Below are 23,101 nucleotides of genomic sequence, written 5' to 3'. Positions count from 1 at the left end.
TACGTAATATTGCTTTAATTAGATTTTTTTTTTAAATACAGGGTGAGTCAAACATTGCAGGACACCCGTTTGTTTCTGTGATGTGCTACATGACCACTGGGATCAGCACATTTCCCATTGGAAAAACTTGCCCTTGATCCAATATGGTGGTTTTCAGGATGGCTGCCGTGTTCCGGACATAGCTTAAAAGATAGGCCCCCTCACCCATTACTTGCTGGGGTATTCAGATAAAAGGGTGTCCTGCGGCTTTTGACTCACCCTGTAGAATAAAACCGGGCTACACTGTGGTGAACCAGATAGTGTCACTGCCACAAAACTAGAATTGTGGGTTTCGAGCCCCGCTCCGGGTGACTGTCTGTGAGGAGGTGTGTCCTCCCTGTGTCTACGTGGGTTTCCTCCAGGTGCTCTGGTTTCCTCCTACAGTCCAAAAACACCTGTCACTTGTACCCTGTGATTCCAGGTAGGTCCCCCTGCGACCCTGAACTGGAAAAACAAAACAAAAATCTAATTATTCTGTGGACAAAGGAGTCATTGAGGGACCTAGTCAGGTAGAGAATAAATAAATATTAATGATCTGTAGGGTAAGTACCAACTGCTCTGTGTGGAACAAAGCAAATGTGTAGGTTAAATGTGGGGCCAGTCTAGGCTGCTGCGGTCTGACCAGGGGGCTTAGTAGGGTGTCCCAGAGTCGGCGAGAGTATAAACAGTGGGTAAAACGATGGGGGAAGGACTGGGCAGTGTGGGTCATGTTAATCCACATAAATGATGGCTAACTGTGGGCAGCCCATATGGGTCCACAACTCTGGGCTCTGTTGCACCCCACATTCAAGCAAGAACTAGTCCACTGGAACTAAAGGTGGCTTGTTTGGTGGAAAATAAATAGACATTGGCACTGGTTAGTTGATAAGTGTGAGTAAGAGCATATAGGTCATTAAATAAATAAATAAATATATATGTTTTCAGATGCAGATTATTCTAATATGACTTTCCATATATGTTTTATTTGTTGGTCATGGGAAATACCCAGGAAATTCCTGGAATGTCCAGGAAACGCACTTTATGAACACTTTAGAAAATGGTCCAGTGTGGGGCAAAGTGGCATCTGCACACACATAGGAATCAAAGCCAAGTTAAGCCTTTTTCCAACACTGACCTTCTTTATTATAATCCTTCGTCATGGGTCTGTTACTGTACATTTATGTGGCTGCCATCAGACTAAAATCATGTGACCAACAAATACTAACACATTATTCAGAAGGTTGTAGACATCTGCTTCTTCTAACATCAGTAAGACATTTGTCCTTCACGGCATCTACTACTTTCAGCAATACTTCAACATTGCTGTGAGAATTTGATTGTAATTCAACCACAAGAACAAGGAAGTGTCACGGTCCTGGGCTCTAAGGTCTTGGAGTTTTGGGTTCGGGCCCCACGTGTGTTCTCGTGTGTGCCATGGTTTCCTCCCACAGTCCAAAAAAACACATGCTTATAGGTGGATCTGAATATGTCTAAAGCCTATCTGTGATTGTGTGAGTGAATGTGTGCATGTGGGAGTGCGTGGTGGCCTTTGATGGACTGGTGCCCCATCCAGGGTGTGTTCCTGCCTTGTGCCCATGTAAGCTCCAGATACACCACGACCCTACACTGGATAAACAGACACAGATAATGTGTGCATCACAAATAGTATTATTTTTCTCATTACATTTGTACATATTAGAAGAAGCATTTTTTAATGCTTTTTTTATGATTTTAATTAACTTCCTTATTTGGCTTCACAGTTTACAAATCACAGAAATATTTCATGTATTTAATTACTTTTATATTAAATAAATAGTACGTTATTTAAATGTATTTACATGTAAAAATTTTTTTATCCATTTAAATTAATGTATTAATTTTCAAAATTAATAAATAACAGTATGGTTTTATAGACTGCAATCATCTTTTTTTATTTATTATTATTATTTTTTAATCATTTTCTTCCATTGAATTGTTAAAGAAAATAACATCATCTCTGGCTTTTTTTTTTTTTTTTTGATGGTGCTGTGGAGGATGGTCCAGTGACAGCAGGTGACAGATGGAATCGCTCCAGTGTGACGTAGTGAAAAGGGTCAGTCCCATGACTCCAGAAACAGTGAATAAGGCAATTAGAGGAATTCACTCTGGAAAACCCAGTTTCCAAAAGGTCTGCACTATGGCGGAAAATGCTTGAGGCTAGAGATGACACAACACCAAGGTTTGTGTTGTTTTTACAACATCACACTGTAAAAATAAATTAATTAATACAGTTATCAAATTAAATGGATACAGTTAATACATTTAATACAATGACAAAATCCATCACCTGAAAAGCTATCCTACTCAGTAATAATTAAATTTTTGTGTCATGGCCAACTCCCACTTTCTTTTAAAGACCTCCTAGATCTCACAATGCTGCGAATACATGCACTGTGATCTGAATATGAACTATATTGTGGGTGTAAACGTTAGCTGGTTAGTGGAGCTCAGTATTTTAAAGTTATGTGAACTTATTTGGGCTTAAAATGAAACAAAATATCAGCAAGTTCACTACATTTACAGCACATTGCATGAAAAGGTCAATCCATTTTAAAAGTGGTTACAGTTTCCTGACAAATATATATTTTTTAATTTGCTGATTTTTATTAACTAATGTAACTGTAAAACACAGGTAAATAATTGCAATTAGCTGTAAATTTACAGCAGCTACTCTGATTGCATGTAAATTTCAAAGTCACAGGACCAAATATAAAGCTAACATCATGACTAACTGTGTATGTGTGTGTTATTTTGGGCTAGTTTTGTTACAGCATTCATTAATTATTTGCCATAGATGTGCTACCTACAATTTCTCGGCTGATAATTGCTTGGTATGACTGGTTGCAACTTAGCTTGAAGCTAATTAGCCTAGCTAGCCTGCTATGTGCTTGTGCAGCCTATGAATGAGCGCCGTACAGTTTAGTCAAAGCTGTGCTGTCTATTTCAAGACACATCCAGGATTAAAAGGTTTTTGCACATCAGGGACATGCGCTTGGACTTTGGAAGGGATTGTGGTGGTCTTGAGGAAATTATCAAGGTGAAATAAGCTTGGGGTGGGGTAATGCCATGTACCACGTGACCTACATTTATCCCCCTAAGGGGAGGGGCTCCCAATGACGTTTGTCCATACAGAGATCTGTAAAATACGTATTAATTTGAATAAAATTTATTATTATAATTACTGCTACACACTAGGGAAAGAGCAAAAACTGCAAGCTTTTTTTTTAAAAAAGACACTGCACTTATATTAGGAGAAAAAAACCCAGACTAATTCAGTGCCTGCAGAGAATTCGTTTTCACTCAGAGAGTCATTTGACTAGGGAGTGCCCAAACTTTTGCACACGACGTGCAGGTGCTTGGCTCAGCGGGCTTCTCTGGCCATCCATTGTTGTTTTTGACATGAGCCCAATCACAAACACAGAGCGCCGACGTGTAAAGGCCTAAGTCCATGTTTTCCGATGTAACCCCCTCTGTTTTAACCTTCCACGACGCTGACACCCCCCCTCCTCCTCCTCCTCCTCCTTCCCCACCACTTCCATTCCCCCTTGTTAAAGGGCTCAGTTTGTGTTGGTCAAGAGGCTACGAGATGAAGTATAGAGCAGATAGGGTTGGAGTAATGAGAGCAGGAGGGCAGCTTATGAAGCACAAGTGATGCCCCCCACCCCCTCACACACACACACACACACACACACACACACACACAAGCCTCCCCCCTCCCGTCAGCCTCACCGGTAGGTGCTGGAGCTGAGGCTGTGTGCTGCGACTGCGCGCTGTGCTTCAGAGCCATGCTCGCCTTCGCTCTCGTCGCCGGCTCTCTCTGGATCCTGCTGGGTGAGTGCTTTTCCACCATTTCTCACTGCTCATGGTCCTCTTTTGGTCAACGCTCTGTGCTTGGGGCAGCTGAGGGTCTGTCGATCTGATCCAAGCTCGGGGGGTCAGACATTTTTCTCTGTATCTCTTTTTCTCCATCTCAAGGTGAGGAGGAGTGCTAACATGGCAGGTAGTTGTAGTGATGGTGCCGTGAATAAAGGGACTGGAGCACTTCAATGAATCTGTTAATCGACTCTGAAAAGAGCCATGGCCACAGTAGAGGAAAATGCAACAGCGTTTTTTTAATACGAATGCAAGTGAATGGTATTCCAAGTCATTTTGCAGCGTTTCTATTGGTCTGTCTAGCTTGACATTTCCGCCCGGTGTAAAGAGCATCTTGATGTGTTCAGATAATAATGAGGGAAATAAAGATACATGGTTTTGTTTGAATTGTGATGCTATCTGATACACAATCGTGGACTGTTGGACTGCGTCTGGGCGATTGGTGAATATTAATAACGTGGCTTTGCAGACTAAGAGATAGGCTCAGTAGAGGTCAGACCAGATTAAAGGGCCATCATGAAGCTGCTGCCCAAAGAGCACATCGAGCATTAGACTCCATCAGCCCGGAAAATCCGTGGAGGACCTCCGTTAAAGCGTTCTATATGTGCTTCGCAAAGATGCAGTTGTAGGATTTTGAATGGCCGAATGCCGGTATGGAGGTGGCGCAGAGCTGTTACCGATCCCACCCGTTTTCTGCCAATTGCGGCTTTCCTGCGCAAGGCTCCCTCATACGTCACTCAGCTCTAAGCCAATCCTATGGTTCATTCACACGTCAGCCAATCGCAGCGTAGGCTGGGAGGACGCGATGTCCAATCCTAAAGCCAGCATGGAGTCGCGATGCTACAAGCCAGTTCTTAGCGCATGACATTGGATGTTGCTAGCCAATCCGAACTCAGGAAGAGAAAGCGTCCGCCAATCCCAGCTCGGGACGTGAGGCCATGAGCCAACGCTATTGCAGGGTGGGCGGGGTTTACGCCGCAATACGGGTGGGCTAAAAAAACAACAACCCCACACTGCGTCTACGACAGAGGACTAGTGACGTGTGCGTGCACCTGATTGGAAGGAGCTGTCCAGAGACCGGGTCCTGAAACTGCGTATCTGCAGCCTCCCTCCGTGCGGCTTCACGCTTGCGGATAGCGGGTTTGATGAGTCTGCACATCGTTAGTCGTGCATTTTTGATGCCCCCCACCCTCTGTGCGGACAAATGGCGAGCGGACGCTTGAGTCTCTGTCGCCGTGTGACAGCTCCTCATTAATAATTCAGCAGGGGAGAAGAACCAGATACGCACTGGAACCCTATGCTTTTTTTCCCTCTTCAACAATAATGAAGCCCTCGGGACTCGAGTAACCCACACAGCACCCACCTTTCAGAGCGCAGGGCAGATGCGGTTACGGTTGGGTCCGAATGTGGCCTTAAAGGAAGGGAGCATGTTCCTGCAGAAAGAAAAGAAAGAGAGACAAAGGAAGAAAGTAGGAAAGACTGAATGAATGCATGAATGAATGAGTGCCTGAGAAAAGCTAACAGGAACAAAAGGATGAAAAATATTAATAAATATTTGTAAAAATCACGAAAGGAAACAAGACTTGACAGGAAATGGAGAAAAATAACTTATAAAGAGAAAGGGAAGTCACCCTCATCAGTTAAACCCCTAAAAACACACCTTTCTCAGAATTACAAATGTCATTTCCCCCCCCACCAATGTGGATTTGACATTTTAAAAGTGGATTTGACGTGATCTAGAACTTTCACTCGGAATCTAATCTATGAAAGTGAAAATAGTGCACACCCCTGTCTCCAGTTACCTCTTCATCATAGCCTGAATCTTGAAAGTCCTGCCCCAGCTTGGTTCCTTAGGTTTATGACATCAGAAACTCTGTCTATATGAATCTGCTTGTTTGAGTTATCAAAGCAGAAATGCTACGCCTTGTGCTTATTTCACGCAGCACACAAAAGTGTAAATGTTTATTCATTATCTGCAGCCATCCATCCAGTTCATGGTGGGGGGCGGAGCCCACCAAGAACCACTGGGCGCAAGGTGGGAACACACCCTGGAGGGGGCGACACACACACACACACGGACACATTTGAGTCACCAATCCACCTAACAAAGTGTGTTTTTGGACCGTGGGAGGAAACCGGAGCATCCGGAGGAAACCCACATGGACACAGGGAGAACACACCAAACTCCTCACAGACAGTCACCCGGAGCGGGAATCGAACCCACAACCTCCAGGTCCCTGGAGCTGTGTGACTGCAACACTGCCTGCTGCACCACCGTGCCACCAAGCATTTTTATTTATTTATTTATTTTCTCTGGGCGGCATCTAGTTAAAGACCTGTTAAGTCTTAGGATAAAATGCCAAGAGGGATAGCACTGTCACTTAGAAGAAGCACTGCCAATTAGATTAAGATCACTATAATGTCATCAGTGGTGGCAGCTGGACTGAACTGTCTCAAGGTCCCACCAAACAAATCAATTTAGCAGTGGCTGCGTTTGAAAAGGTTCACTTATTCACTAATCACTATACAGACTAACATAGAACACTAAATAGTGAACAAGGTGGCACGGTGGTGCAGCAGGTAGTGTTGCAGTCACACAGCTCCAGGGGCCTGGAGGTTGTGGGTTAGAGTCCTGCTCCGGGTGACTGTCTGTGAGGAGTTGGTGTGTTCTCCCTGTGTCCGCGTGGGTTTCCTCCCACAGCCCAAAAACTCATTATTATTATTATTATTATTATCGTTACACTTATATAGCGCCTTTCTAGACACCCAAGGACGCTTTACAATTCACACTGCTCAGAACATTCAATCCACACACCGGCGAGAAGCGGCAGCCAAACGCGCACAAACGCGCACAGCTCTCGACCAGCTCTCGACCAGGAACGACCGTCCACCTGGAGGACTGCATCGGGCACTAGGATTTCACCCAGGACAGAGTGCCAATCCATATCTGGGCGCACACACATTCACTCACACATACACACTCATTCACTCACACACCAGGACAAGAAGCCAATTCACCTACCCTCCATGTTTTTGGACTGTGGGAGGAAACCGGAGCCCCCGGAGGAAACCCACGCAGACAACATGGAAACTCCATCCAGATGGGACTTGAACCCAAGATCCCAGCGCTGGGAGGCGAACGTGCTAACCACTAAGCCACCGTGCCGCCTCATGGCGGTAGGTGGATTTGTGACTCAAAAGTGTCCGTAGGTGTGAGTGAATGTGTGAGTGTGTGTCGCCCTGCGAAGGACTGGCTTGACACTCCAGGGTGTGTTCCTGCCATGTGTCTAATGATTCCAGGTAGGCTCTGGACCCTGAACTGGATAAGGGTTACAGACAATGAATGAATTAATGAATAAATAAATAGTGAACTAGTGACATTTATTTCACACAACACATCAATATATCAGTATTAAGTGATATCAGTATCAACATTATTTATATAGCACTTTTTAATTGTAAGTAAAATAATAGAAGACTGATAAAAGCACTAGTAAGTTCAGGTAAAGGAACACTAGGTGAGAGTTGATTTCTCCAGGGCTCCCCCAACTGTTGCGGAGTGTAGTTCACTTTGCACTGTCCTGAAACCAATGGGGAAGGGAAATGGGGATTCCTACCCTCCTTCAAAGGTTACATAGGGCAGTTCCTGCAGTGCTGAGCCCGGAGTAGCAACGACTGAGGCTCTGTTCTCCCTATTACAGCTCAGTGGAGCATCAAAATGATTTTGAAGCCATTATTTTAAGGTAAAAATACTACTTGGAGTTTCTTTAAAACCTCTTACAATACACAATCAGATCAGATACACTGTATCTGTGCACTACTACTTCCTACTACCTCATAAAATGTGATGCTCTGGAGTAACTGCACTTGATTTTAAGGTCACCTTGCCCAAAGCCATGTGGTGGGGGGACCCAAGAAGTATGACAATCATGCTTTGTTTCGTGTAGCCTTCCTGTGTTTACATTGAACAGCCAAGCCACAAACACGTGTAAAAACACGTGGATTGTCTTGAGGCATGGGTTTGTAAAACACAAAAAGGAGAAGTTTGCCGCGTGGACGGATGGATTTAGAGCTGCTTTTGAAGAAGTATACTCTAAACAATTGTTGCTGATATAACAAATTTATGTGACTTTAAAATACAGACTTGGTTGGACATTGACTAGACATTTTTGGAAAAGCTAATTTTGTATGAAGCTAAAAAAGTATCAAATAAGTAGTTTGTTTAAACAGTAGTTTGTTTAAAAGAACCTTTCACTTGAAAGCTATTTTATTTGTAATGGTGAATGAGAAGGAGAAGTCTTCTGATTTTTTTTTTTTTTGCATAATTTCACGGTTAGGAAACAGAGTCATTCACACTGTTTGAGAGATGTGCAATGTCCATCTTAAGGCCTCAGCATACTTCTTGCGGAGACGAAAAATATGACGTAATTTAGGAGAAAACGAACAATCGCGTACTTCGTGCGGAGGCTTCGCTCGCCGTGTCGTGCACAGCTGGGCGAGCTCCGCGGCGTAAAAGCCACGCAACAAAGCTTTTCACGGGTCAGTACAAAAGAGGCATATCACAAGTCAAAGTATGCGACCTTGCAAATATTGTGCTCTCACTTCGCCCAGCCTTCATTTCGAGAGAATTATGCTGAGGCCTTTACTGTGCGTACACACCAAAAGCGACAAAAGCAACACGGCGACCGGAAGTAATTCGTTTTCAATGAGAGTTAGCAACACAGGGCGTAGCGAAGTGGACGAATTCAGCGACACGGCGAATGAAGTTCAGTTCCGCTCAACGTTATGCAAATTAGCAGTGACACGCGGCGGCAACTTCCAATCAGAACGCAGTCTTCACGTTCCCTCAGAACCGCTCCACTCACTTTGGTTCCTACTGAAGATTTGTTCCTTTCTCAAAACGTCCGTTTAAAGTTCTTGTACAGTATGTTTCATTGTTCATTTCAACTGAAAGTGTAAATAATATTTGCTTTGAATGTTTAAGTAGAGCTACTTTTTGGATAAACTACATTATGCCCCAAATTACAGTTGACATTTGAGTGAAAAGTAACGTTCAGTTATTGTTACATAAATAAACTTAGCATAGCTGTAGGTTTGTAATTTCAGATGTTTTGAATAGTTTGAGAATGAATATTTTGGCTGATGTCTGAGACTGTTATGAGGAACCTTTGGCTTTCACTGTTTATGACCCGAAAGGTCGTACAGCAAAGCAGTATTTGAAAACCCTCAATTGAGTTTGAGAATGACCACCTCACTATCAGTATGATCACTGAAGATTATCTTTCTCTGGTCATTCTCTGGTCATTTTGGATAGGGTTGTTATTGTGTTAGGGTCTATGGGTTGATGGCACTGGATTGGTGAATTTAGGCTCATGTGCTGCTGCTGCATTTAATCCTATTATCTACTATCAATGCTTTTTCACTAAAATAGCTATACGTGTGTTGTAAATCAGACAGGTTGCCGTAGAGAAATCATGAGTTGGTATTTTCATCTCCGTTGCATGTATCATAATCGTGGTCCTGCATCAAAGCATCAAACTGCTTTTTATCTCTGATATATGAGCTACGCTTATTGCAACATTTGCTGTAAAGCTATACATGCCCTTTTTTCTGGGCGTATCAGATGTCTCAGTATGTGAGTAAGCGTTAGTGGAGGTGTATCGCCGACATGCTCAGTAAACTAAGACCGGTGTATCATGTAGTCAAGGATAGAGAGAGCACTAGGATTATGGAGAGAGAGAGACAGGAAAAGGGAGGGGGATGGGGATGGGGATGGGGAGGTGGAGAGAGAGCTGCGTCTGCTGAGGGTGGTGTGATACGGTGGCCAGGCAGGCTCAGGAGAGACTGAATAGGTTTTCGCGTTTGCCTCTCCTCCACCCCCTCCCTCTCTCTTTCTCAGTGTCTCTCCCATCTGTCCCACAGCAATCCTCATGGGCTCTAATCTGCCAGAGATGGGAGGTAGTTGCAGGTGTGCCGAGGGCAGTGGGCGATTAATTGCAATTTGCCAACAGCCCTGACACCCACAAGAGCACACACTGTCCGGCTCCGCTGCAGTAAGTGACCACTACATGCCAAATTAGTACTCAGCATCTTTTCTTCTTTTCTCAGTGCAGCATCCTATTGAATTCAGGGCAGTTGTGTTGACTCAGGAGCCTAGCGTGTGTGTCTGGGATGTGGCAGTTGAAATCTTGCACTTTTATCAGGCGGGATGTGTGTGAGTGTGTGTTTCAGTGATGGTCAGGACTTGCAGGGGCTGGTGAAAGGACACAACGAAGGGGCTTTAAATAGCAATAGCAGAGGGTATAGGCTACCCCTTTGCATCTGAGTTCTAGGCTAATAGGCTGTAATCCCTGTGGCGGTGAAGTCTAATTGCCGCTGACACATTGCAGATGGAGAGAGAGGGTGGAGCCTCGTGCCCCAAGCATCCGCCCCTAAAGGTGGCACCAGCCAGTGCCCTCCTTTCAGAAGCTGTGTGACCGAGGCCTCAGGGAAGATGCACAAAGGAAGAAGGTCAGAAAATGCTGAGAGGATTAAGAGAGTTTAGAGACGTTTCAAGAGCACGTTGGAAAGGAAGGGCTGTGGGCTGCTGAATAAACCAAACCTTCGGTGGATGAAGCGTGTTAGTAACCCCCACTGTAATTAATCCAGTTGCGGGAGGCACAGGAGTAACCTAAGCAATCCTGTTGCCCTATAGTAACCCTGCTGAACAGACGATTGCGTCAGCACTGCAGAGGCCCAATCCTCATCGGTCAGCTGTGCAAGCTTGTCCAGTGATGGTGAAGCACTTCTGACTCAAGGAGAGAAGTGCGTCAACTTCATTTCCCTTCTCTGCCTCAGCACCAGAAATATACATGGCTGTACATCCGAAAATGTGTCGTGACTGTGCATTTTTGTAGGTTATAGTCAAAGCCAGTTATTCAAATGAAGCGGGCATTAACAGGTAAAAGCAACATTATTTCCAGTGCTCAATCGCACAGTCTCTGCTCGTTTTTCCCCATTTTTAAGCATGTTCATTATCTTTTATATTTGTGTAAATAGTGTAGTTAAATACGTTCATTAATTCATTCATTGTCTGTAAGCGCTTAACCAGTTCAGGGTTGCGGTGAGTCCGGAGCCTACCTGGAATCAATGGGCGCAAGGCGGAGGGCACGACTCTGGAAGGGGCACCAGTCCTTCGCAGGGCGACACACCCTCACACATTCACTTACACACTCACACCTATGGACACTTTTGATTTGCTAATCCACCTACCATATATATAGGAAGCTATAGGAAGTGCAGTACATATATATATATCTCGCAGAGTGTCTTCCCGCTTTGCGCCAAGTGATTCCGGGTAAGCTCCAGACCCACCGCAACCCTGAACTGGATAAGCAGTTACAGACAATGAATGAATATATATATATATATATATATATATATAAATATGCTGGAATGTCCAGTACTAGTATAACGTGATATATACACCATATGGAAAACAGGCCAAATTCCTCTGCCTTTGTGCTGCCTTTGTCACACTTTGATGATGTCATAGTTTATTGAATCCAATCCTACTGGAAATAAGTCAATATAGAAACTTTTCTTTTGAGTAGGACCCTGTAAAATATCTTTATTTTTTCCACAGCCTTGTTTTTTATGGATTTATTTTTTCAGATTTTTAGGTTTTCAACAGTTTCAATTCTTTAAGAAATCTACATTTACTCCATTTTAAAATTATATCAAAATGGCAATTTATATTGACACTGCTGCTATAATTTAGCAATAGCAAATCAATCTATTTGTATTTAACAAACTGTTTGTCCAGGATGTGAAAGCCAAACAATCTCTATGACCGGCAAACATTACTACTACTTTTGGTAATTGTTGTGTGGATTCATTATTCAACCTTTTGTTAGCTGATCCCAATCTGGCTGTTGTTCAACTCAGAGGCCTGTAGCCGACCGTGGCCTCGCCTCTGACCGGAAAAAGAAGACAGCAGGCTGCAAACAAAAACAGAAGCAGGGAAGGCGTACTGGACTCAGCTATCATGCTACAGAGGCTATTGTGCCAAAGTTCATTGTGCCAACCGTGCGGCCCAAAACCAAGGGTGATGGATTTTGCGCTTATAAAACATGTTGGTTGTCTCATTTTCCATCTTTATACCTGACTTCTATATTGATTCCTCAATTTCACAAAATCCTTACTGACATGTGAGAGTTTAATTGAAATCATAAGCCATTTTTATCTTGGAATCTGTGTCTTTATATAGGATCTGCATGTTAACCATAACCTTGACATGTGGGAAATTGCTGAGCTGAACCAGATGACAAAGGAATATGTATTGACAGTTTCAGCAGTAACCTTCAAAAAGCGCACTGAAGGTTGGGGGTTGGGGGATGTGCATTGGAAATGGTGATTATTTTTTCAGCTGCCCCTGAAACACCATGCACTGCATGACTGGAAAATACTGAATGCATATTTCCAAGGCAACAGCATTTCGGACAGCTCAAAGAACATAATCTCAGCAGGCCTTCACAGATATCAGAGTCAATTGCCATTCCCACTGTGTTTGGTGGTGGAGTTAAATTCTCAGTTGTTAAACTCTATTGAAGAGGGTTCTGGTTCACCAGACATTATTGATTACTGGATAAAATCCAGTGGTATACGTATCACCCCTACATATACGCTGTAAAGCTTTGTAAAATGAGCCTGAGACCCTCCAAATTAGTTTAGTCTAATTTCAAAAACAAAGGGAGTGGCTCTCAAGTGGCATAACTCTATAAACATTGGCCCTGTTATCGCAAAGTAGTGAGTTTGATCCCTTGTGATGCCACTGACCTCTGAGTCTGAGATTGCTTTCCCATCATTTAGCATGATGCTAACTATGGTTGCCAGGACCACCAGAACTCACAACAAATTGCTCAAATCCTACTAAAGAAGGATAAAATATAAATAGAGATTTTTATTTATTTGTTTTAGATTTTTAAATTTCTAAGTTGATAAAAAAACAGAAACAAACAAATAAATAAATTAAAAAGAAAAAACATACCATAATTATTATTATAAAATAAAGCCGAGAAAATGGGGACCTGATGCAAACCATTGCAGGCATGTAATAGTATTACTCTGCAAGTGTGTTGAGCAGTTTAGTGGCATTGTGTTAGCAGTTGTTTGAAGAAAAGCAGTATTGACTTGTCACAAATAAAGCATGTGCTAACCTTCATCCTCCAACCTTTGTAGCAATGTGTGTTTGGGCAACACCCATTTAGTAGGTGAAATTCACGTTGATTAAATTGGGGAGGAAAAAACAGCATCCGCTATATTTCATTATATATATCTATTTATGATAGCTAAAAGTTGACTTCACTTGTCCAACTACCATTTCAAAGAAACCGGTCCAAGCCAAGAGTGACGGTTTCGGTTTGCATGTAAGCATTTGCTGGTTGCAAGCAAAATGTCATGTCCATGGCTTTACTGGCACTGAGTTCCACATTCATTCAAAATACATCAACCAGTGATACTATGACAAATCTCAGTTTACTGACAAACATCTAAAGAAGTGACCATCTGACTAATTTAGAAGCAACTTCCCTTTCTGTTTCCACAAGTGTCTCAACAGGGCTGGGAAACTCTATGAGTGTAAGTGATGAAACCTTTGGGGTTTTATACTCTAATGGTCTGTAATCAGAAGGATCTCCCTTGCAACGTTGAATCACAGACTGACCTTCACATTTCACAGTCAAGTCACACTTCCTCAAAACCGGTTACTTGGTTGTGTGATTGAACTTGTTTTATATCTATCCCCTACTCCACACTTTTGCTTCAGTAAAAGTGTCTACTTTCCTAGGAAGGTTTTAGCTACATTATATATTGCAACTTTTCTGTGATGTTTTGATGGCATTCACCCACAAAAACACTAGTGAGATCAGGTTGGATGATTCCGACTCACCTCCAAGATAGTTAAGATAGTGCTTCCTCACTTCAGAAAACTTCAGTTCCACTTCTCCACAGCATAGTGCTTAAAGGCTTTAGTCTTTTCTAGCTCGTAATTGACTAAGATTAAGTGGGATAATGTGCAGCTTCTCCAGATCATTCCATTTCATGTGTTTCTATGGTGATTATACAGGCTTCAAGTTCACAGTTTAATGGGTGATGACTGATACTGTATCATACCTACTAGATAGTGCAAAATTCAGGATCAGATAAGAGTGCAGCTTTTGATGTGGTTTAGTTGAAGGCAACGTAAATGATACTGGACAACTACTGTTCTCACTGCAAAGCAAACTCCCCTACTCCCATTTGTATTCATTCTGGTGCTCCACACCTTTTAAGAGGAATAATACGTTGAGTAAAAAGCTGACTGTAGCCTTTTTGAAGTTTAATTTTCAGTAAAGTTTTATTCACAGTTTCATTTACTACAGAAATGGAAGGTGTTTAGTTTTGTAGTACTCTCGGTTTGCAATTAATTTCATGCAAAGTTAGCAGTCTCCTGAATTTTTAGTCAGTTACACCTTATGTAAATAAATCTTGGTGCATCTACTAAGTTCGAAATGTATTTTTGAATAAGAAATCGACTGTAGTTGCCTGTAATTTTTCATTCACTGTTTGAAATACCACAGAAACCCAGCTTTTAGCTCATAGCACTTTTGGTCTGTGTTTAGATTCATGCAGTTAGCGTGTCCTGAGTTCTGAGTCAGTTCTACCTTAAGGTATGCATCTGAAACAGCAAAAATAAATCAGTATTACCCACCAATGGAGCAGGGATAGAGTAACATCCTGAACACTTTTCAAAGGCCCAAATCTAGAAAGAATGCCAGAGCCAGTTTGGACCTGAGACACTTTATTTATTGTTTATGTACCGAGTCAGGGCTGGTATAAGGAACCATGTCTCTTTCGCACTGCAGCAAATGCCACATCACTGGACATCGACAACAGCCCAGGTGCATCACATCAGCTGACAGACACCTGTGCTGGGTGACACCATGCTTTGTGATCCCACCCTCCCACAGAGAACAAGAACAGTTGTGCTGAGGTATCACTGGGGATCAAACCACTGATCTCCAGAAGATAGGACGAGAGCTCAGACTGCTGGGCCACTTGGGAGCACCACGGTATAAATATTGTCACTGAAACAAAACAGAATTGTGTCAGTACATTGAACAATAAATAGTGAAACTTGAATGAAAGTTTAAATGATAAATACCTTTTATGTCATTAACATCAGTAGCTAAAAAGTAATTATGCATGTAGACCACTAAAATCCCTCCCTGCGGTCCAGAATGCAACCTTGGTAAGTTTAAGTTCCAGATGTTATTTAATCTTTATTTAAAAAGCCCCTGGACAAAACATTAAAAATCGCTAACTCTTATTTGCTGTATGTGTTGGTTGAAGCATAAGAACAGAAATCAATAACCATTAGTAAAACTGTTCATCAAGCAGTTTGGGTTAACGCTTAGGATCCTTTTAAAATGCCAGCTGTGGTTGTGTGGTCATGAGTCAAATCTTTGTCTCTCACAGTCAATACTCTGAATACAATGTCAGCTGTTTTGTGGTCATTAGAATACATTTAGAGCAACACTGCCCAGGCGAATCATTTGTTTTCTGAGCACTGCGTCCGTGATGTATTTAATAGTTACCATTATCAGTTCCTTGCTTTAGTGCAGATGGAATAACTGCTCATAATGATGTTTTTGCAGGTCCAGACATGCCCTGATAGGATAAATTATTAAAGGTTCAGTGCTGGAATGTGGCAAAAGTGTATACTTCCTCTAAACCCCATCCCCACATTCCAAAACTCCAATAGCAATAGTATTTGGATAGAGAGGTTTTTAAAGGAACACAAGGTTAAGTTTGTTATTTTTGCTCCTGGGCTCCCTCTACTGTTACCTACCCTCCTTTAAATGTTACACAGTCCAGTTTCTGCAGTGCTGAGCTCAGAATAGCAATGACAGGAGGTCTATTCTCATTACTACAGGTCACTGAAGCATTAAAATGATATTGAAGCAGTCATTTTAAGATAAAAAATACAGCCTAGTGTTTCTTTAAGCCTTAAAGTTATAGTTATTACTAGTGATAACACACACTTTTACTGAGAAGGCTGCCATGGCGTCTATTCAAACGGTTGCTAACACCACGTCACTGGAGAGGTGGACTTGCTTAGAGGAGAACATTAACAGCCCAATTCTGTCCAAGTCAGCAGAGGCCCACATTGGCTAGCACTGTGGTAAGTTGTGGGTAGAACAGTGTCCTTTGTCAGGAAACATTTTCTGCTTAAAACCCTGTCCGTCCCGAATCATAATTTAGCCAGGGAATGTTTTCCAACAGACACCTCATAACTCCAGCATACACAGCAAATTCACCAGTGTTAAATCAACGCTATTAGTGTTAAATTAACACTGTTATTGTAATAATTTAACACTCTCAGTGTTAACACTAGTAGTGTTGATTTAACACTGGTGAATTTGCTGTGAAGAGTTGATTTGTTTATCGGTTCGACCAGTGATTTCAAATATGTTTTCAAAACTGTAGCTTTGTGTTATTGTACATTTCCCATTCAAAGAAAGAGAAAGATCACCTTGCATGAGCAAACATAGCTCCACAGGGGCAATGCTGTGATGGACAACAGGGGAAGGCTTTTCTGCTATAGGACTTTGAGAACCACCTTTATGTGATATTTGACCGATTTAGAAATGTAATGCTCAGTTTGTACCCACCTCTAGTCCCATTAGACTGGTCTCTAATTTAAAAATAAGTGCCAACATATGCAACATGTCTTAATTACACTCTACAACAACTACAAAGGTTTTAAGAAAACCCTTCTAATTATTTTATTCAGACATTTTAAATTGCAGTTCAGCTTTTGGCCTTATGGCATATGTGCCATATTAAATATTAAATATACTCTTATGATTTACTGCATTTAAAATGCTAGCAAATGTGGGCACGGTGGCGCAGCAGGTAGTGTCACAGTCACACAGCTCCAGGGATCAGGAGGTTGTGGGTTCAAGTCCCGCTCCGGGTGACTGGGGAGCTTGGTGTGTTCTCCCTGTGTCTGCGTGGGTTTCTTTCGTGGGCTTTCCTCCCACAGTCCAAAAACACACGTTGGTAGATGGATCAGCGACTCAAAAGTGTCTGTAGGTGTGAGTAAATGTGTGAGTGTGTGTCGTCCTGTGTAGGACTGGCGCCCCCTCCAGGGTGTATTCCTGCCTTGCGCCCAATGATTCCGGGTAGGCTCCAGACCCACCACGACCCTGAATTGGATAAGCGGTTACAGAAAAAGAATTAATGAAAATGCTAGCATTACACAGCCTGAGTAAAAACAACCCCAGAAATCACATTCTGCCAAAAATGTTCACACCCAAACAAAGGTAAAATCAGGTCAAATGAGATGGGATTCCTGCTGGACTGCTGCACGTTTTCTCTGAAGCGCTATGTCACTGGGTCCTGCTCGGTGCAGAGCTATTTTTATAATACTTGCAAGAGAAAGTGAGTGAGTGCATAAGAGAGGATGTGAGAGAGAGAGCGAGCGAGCGACACAAAGAATATGTGGCTGTCAGCCCTGCTGCTGCATACTGCAGGAAGTTTGCCTTTGGTGTGTGCCAGCTCTAAAGTACTTACAGTAATGATCTGGCAGCAGTTTCTCCTGCATCATGGAGTTTATTTACAGTTAATATTCAACTAATCATAGTGCATTATAAGGCCAGCCATGATTTAAAAGTTAGAAAAGCTGGCTTGTGACCGGAAGGTAGCAAGTTTGATCTCCACAGCCAGCAGAAAACCTTGGGGTGTGTGGGGTGGGGTGGGGGGGGTGTATTGCTGTCCTCCTCCTTCAACATTCATGGCTGAGATGCCCTTGAACATGGTACCTAACACCCAACTGCTCCCCTGATGCTTTGGGTGTGTGTGTGTTCTCATTGTCCCTAGTGTGTGTGTGTGTGTGCTATGGATGGGTAAAATGTAGAGGAAATTTTACAGTGACTGTCTGTGAGGAGTGTGGTGTGTTCTCCCTGTGTCTGCGTGGGTTTCCTCCGGGTGACTGTCTGTGAGGAGTGTGGTGTGTTATCCCTGTGTCTGCATGGGTTTCCTCCAGGTGACTGTCTGTGAGGAGTGTGGTGTGTTCTCCGTGTGCCTGCGTGGGTTTCCTCCGGGTGACTGTCTGTGAGGAGTGTGGTGTGTTCTCCCTGTGTCTGCGTGGGTTTCCTCCGGGTGACTGTCTGTGAGGAGTGTGGTGTGTTCTCCCTGTGTCTGCGTGGGTTTCCTCCGGGTGACTGTCTGTGAGGAGTGTGGTGTGTTCTCCCTGTGTCTGCGTGGGTTTCCTCCAGGTGACTGTCTGTGAGGAGTGTGGTGTGTTCTCCCTGTGTCTGCGTGGGTTTCCTCCGGGTGACTGTCTGTGAGGAGTGTGGTGTGTTCTCCCTGTGTCTGCGTGGGTTTCCTCCAGGTGACTGTCTGTGAGGAGTGTGGTGTGTTCTCCGTGTGTCTGCGTGGGTTTCCTCCGGGTGCTCCGATTTCCTCCCACGGTCCAAAAATCAAACATTGGTAGGTGGATTGGCGACTCAAAAACTGTCCATAGGTGTGAATGTGTGCGTGTGTGTCGCCCTGTGAAGGACTGGCGCCCCCTCCAGGGTGTGTTCCTGCCTTGCGCCCAGTGATTCCAGGTAGGCTCCGGACCCACCACGAACCTGACCTGGATAAGTGGTCCCAGACAATGAATGAATGAATGATTTATTGATTAATTCATTAGAATGCACAACACACATCACATGAAGCATCATATTGCCTTATCTCTGAATTAACAGCTTTATGCTACACAGAGTGGGTCCCGCACATGTAGACCACCATGTTTAGGTCTAGTATATAATTTCTGACACCTCCAGGCCACCTGGTGTCATTTATAACACGAAGAAGAACCATTGTGGAAAATGACTTGAATATTGGCTCCTTTAAAAGACTCTAGCAACACCACAGGGATTCCTGAGCAACTCTGTACCCATGGTACAGTTTTCAGAAATGCTGTTGTAATCTGCTTGAAATAATAGAAAAAAAAAGGATTGCAATACATTGTATTAATAGCAGCAGGATCCAACATTTTAACCTCTTTGAGAGGAACTTGACATGTTCTGCCCAGAATGCAACATTTTTTATTATTTTCTGTTGTAGTTAAGTGTTGTGATGTTAGTGTAAATGTATATCAGTTGTTTGTGTGGTGTACAATATAGCAGTTTAATTACCTGTATTTACAAGCATACAATTTGTCTCATGTTGTCTACTGGCCTTTCTGTTTATGATAGCAGCTGTGCCCTTTGACACTGATCATTAATTCACAAACAAGAGCTAGATCTGGCAGCTTCTGAGTATAATAAACCCAATGACCCATCAACGTTTTTGGCTGTTTCTCACAGTCAGGGAGGCAATGATGTTTGTATTTTTTTCCCTTTCTTGTCTATCTGTCTATTTATCTCTCTCTTTGTCTGTGTCTGTGGGCGGGTGTGTGTATACCAGGAATATATTACATTGTTGGGACTTGTCTTACCGCTGGGGACAATGTTAAAAATTACATTTTAAAGTGAAGACATGTTTTAAGTTTGGGTTAAGGTCAGAATTAAGTCTCTGCAACATGCATGGAAATCTATGTAATGTCCCCACATTTCACAGATACAAGATTGTGATTGTGTGTATGTGTGTGTGTGAGAGAGAGAGGTTCTCACTGTTTGGTTAACTGACTGTGTGAGGAAGCGTAAAGCTTGAAAGCCACATCCGTTTCTGACTAAAAGTGTATCAAGAAAATATCAACACTTGTCTGCTTTGGCAAACTCTAGCATGGAGCAGTGTGTAGGTTAGGCAGGTTCAGTGTACTCTATGTGTTTTTTATAGTAATAAAAATTTAAATTATGTAAAAAAAAAATGTCCGTTTTTGTCCTCAATGAACGGATGGTGGTTACCATGGCAACGAGAATGCTGCGCGCGTCTGACGCGTGCCTTTCTCTCGCTTTTTTTTTTTTTTTTTTATAAAAGACGAGTACAAAATCAGATGACCATTAATTATTTTTTGTTATTTAATTTTTTTTAGAAATGTAATTATTTTTTTAAGCTGTCCGCGACCCTTCTAGAACGTGTCCGCGACCGACTTTTGTGTTGCGCGCGACTCACCAGTTGAGAATCCTGACTTAAACAGTAATTTAATCTTTCATCTTTGGTAGATACTCAACACTATGGGTGTGAATGATGTGTATGGACAAAGAAGCCATTACTTAAGAATTACATAAGAATGTAACATCATCAAATAATAAACTAATAAGAAGGTGCGGTGAGAAAAGGTATTTTCTGTTAAATATACATTTAGGTCCTTTTTCTTGTGGCAAGAAAAAAAAAATCTTTGTTTCAATGTTTATTTGATCAAGAAATTCAATAAACGCTGACAAGAGAGTAGTGTCTGACATGGTGCTACCGTTATTACCGTTACTACCGTTATTAATTGTTTTCTTTATATATATAATTTTTTTTTTTTTTTGTGGCTGTTGTTGTCTTGTTTGGTTCACATACACCAACTGTGGGTGTGTATTACTGCAGCGGGCTTGTCTTTGGTTTTCTTGTGACTCATCACACTTGGGAACTCCTCTGCACTCAGCTTCACAACTGCACCAAGAGGGTGATATCATTGGCCCTGTTTTTGTGGGCTGTTTTTAGGCTGCGTCTGATTGGTCTACCTCTGTCTGAGTGTTTAGAAAAACATCACTGTCCTTCCTTTCAGGTGTTAACACAATGCTTCCTCTTTTGCAGTGGAAGTCACCACCCAAAGCTGTAGGTGCTTATTTCCTAATATAGCCACTTGTGTGTGTTTTGTTTTTTTTAACAACTGCAGGAAATCCTTCAATAATGTACATAAGATGGCCAGAAGTTTGTGGACACTGTATCTAGGTTTATTTCTGAAATTTGACATTAACTTTAATTGTAATTAAATGTAGTTTGTCTCTTTATGCTGCAGTAACATGCTCAACTTATTTATGACAATTTTACACATGACTAGATATTGGAACATTGCTGTGTGAACCTGACTGATGACGGATGATTAGTTCTGGGCCACAATTTTAGCATAATGACCTTAAGATCATGTGCAGCTGCTCTGCATTAAATCTCATTTTGTGTGTGTGTGTGTGTGTGTGTGTGTGTGTGCACATAATGAAACGTCTGCATCCAAAATGAATGAAATTTGGATGAAGTAGTTATGGGTAATGAATGAATGGAGGAATGTATGTTAATTTAATCTTTGCAACCATAATCTATTTTTAAGTCTAATTTTAACAAATTATATTGTGTTGTGGAAGTATATGTTAATCATATTCTTATTTTATCATATTGTATTTTGTTGGGGCTTTACAACATTCCATCTGTATTGAAATCATTGTGATAGTTTGCTTGTTGCCTTAATATGTCTTTTGGCATTAGTTAATTACAAAAGGCACATTCAAACACTCACTTAAAGGCCAAGTTAAATACTCTCAGTTCCACATATAACAAGCTGTCTAATTTAACACTTCCTGATTAAAGCACATGCGTTCAACTGTTCTATCTCTCAAGCTTCATTGCATCTCTCTTTCCCTTTCTCTTTCTTACGTTCTCTCTTTACCTTCCACAGAGCTGAGTTCGACGCTGATGGAGAAGATGCAGGCTCAAGATCTGCTGCTTGGTCTTCGGCTGCCCGAGCTGGACGAGCTGGGACAGTTTTTCCGCTCAATGCCCACTTCCACCCTTGTGGGTCTGGGGGCACTGACTGCTGTGCTGGCCTATTGGCTGGCAACACGCCCTCGTGGAATCACACCCCCATGTGACCTTCGTCACCAGTCAGAAGAAGTTGAGGTAGGTCTAGTTTGGCAGAGCATTTAAAAGTAGATTTTCAGAGTGCATAACTGGCCTTGCTCTGTCTGGGTGGACAGAATGGCCCCACCAACCCCCCATCACTCAACATTGTTAGGACCACTTAATTTCTGTTAGCTACTGTAACAGAATAGTGCAAGTTACTGTACTTCTTCAAGGATGTTAAGCAATGAGGTTGCCTTAACCACATGTATTGCTTAACATGTCGTACAGGAAGCTGGTTGTAAACATTGCCTTCCCAGGTCTGTAGCATGATATAGTTGGGGAAATCAAGCATTAAATATCAAGGAGAGAAATGTTTTATAAAATATATGTCTGGTGTGTTGTCCCTGTGTCCACGTGGGTTTCCTCCAGGTGCTCCGGTTCCCTCCCACGGTCGTAAAACACACGTTTGTAGGTGGATTGGCTACTAAAATGTGTCTATAGGTCTGAGTGTGTGTGTGTTGCCCCCTCCAGGGTGTGTTCCTGCCTTTTGATTCCGGGTAGGCTCCGGACCCACCTAAAACAGGTGTTTCAGTTTCATTGTCTAACTAGTGAAACTGAAACACCTGTCATTTTAGTGTGGGAGGATTCATGGCTAAATTGGAGCAGCCTGGTGGTCAATCTTCATTAATTGCACATTGCACCAGTAAGAGCAGAGTGTGAAGGTTCAGTTAGCAGAGGGTAAGAGCACAGTTTTGCTCAAAATATTGCAATGTACACAACATTATGGGTGACATACCAGAGTTCAAAAGAGGACAAATTGTTAGTGCACGTCTTGCTGGCGCATCTGTGACCAAGACAGCAAATGTTTGTGATGTATCAAGAGCCACGGTATCCAGGGTAATGTCAGCGTACCACCAAGAAGGACGAAACACATCCAACAGGATTGACTGTGGACGCAAGAGGAAGCTGTCTGAAAGAGATGTTCGGGTGCTGACCCGGATTGTATCCAAAAAACATAAAACCACGGCTGCCCAAATCACGGCAGAATTAAATATGCACCTGAACTCTTCTGTTTCCACCAGAACTGTCCGTCGCGAGCTCCACAGGGTCAATATACACGGCCGGGCTGCTATAGCCAAACCTTTGGTCACTCATGCCAATGACAAAGGTCGTTTTCAATGGTGCAAGGAGCGCAAATCTTGGGCTGTGGACAATGCGAAACATGTATTTTTCTCTGATGAGTCCACCTTTACTGTTTTCCCCACATCTGGGAGAGTTATGGTGTGAGGAAGCCCCAAAGAAGCGTACCACCCAGACTGTTGCATGCCCAGAGTGAAGCATGGGGGTGGATCAGTGAAGGTTTGGGCTGCCATATCATGGCATTCCCTTGGCCCAA

At 42.6% G+C, this 23,101-nt stretch overlaps 1 protein-coding gene and 1 long non-coding RNA gene across 6 annotated transcripts in view; one reads left to right on the top strand and one right to left on the bottom strand.

Moving 5' to 3' along the window:
* acsl6 (acyl-CoA synthetase long chain family member 6) overlaps positions 1-23,101 on the top strand; it is a 93,486-nt gene that overhangs the window by 43,047 nt on the left and 27,338 nt on the right. Inside the window, exons 2-3 of one of the 5 annotated variants that reach the window (XM_066646195.1) lie at positions 2,062-2,236; positions 21,542-21,762. In XM_066646195.1, the coding sequence (XP_066502292.1) occupies positions 2,221-2,236; positions 21,542-21,762 (237 nt within the window). In that variant the 5' untranslated portion in view covers positions 2,062-2,220. Of the gene's footprint in view, positions 1-2,051; positions 2,237-3,758; positions 3,889-20,067; positions 20,223-21,541; positions 21,763-23,101 lie in introns of those variants that run through there. The other 4 variants (XM_066646194.1, XM_066646193.1, XM_066646197.1 and 1 more) reach the window with 4 other exon arrangements.
* On the bottom strand, positions 14,564-21,670 carry LOC136668584 (uncharacterized). The gene is made up of 3 exons (XR_010795519.1): positions 21,533-21,670; positions 15,546-15,618; positions 14,564-15,035 (listed from the first exon to the last, which is right to left on the bottom strand). It is a non-coding gene; the product is annotated as an uncharacterized lncRNA (long non-coding RNA).

The sequence above is a fragment of the Hoplias malabaricus genome, chromosome 15, assembly GCF_029633855.1.
Source record: "Hoplias malabaricus isolate fHopMal1 chromosome 15, fHopMal1.hap1, whole genome shotgun sequence".
NCBI lineage: Eukaryota > Metazoa > Chordata > Actinopteri > Characiformes > Erythrinidae > Hoplias > Hoplias malabaricus.
This window is presented reverse-complemented; position numbering and strand designations above follow the sequence as displayed.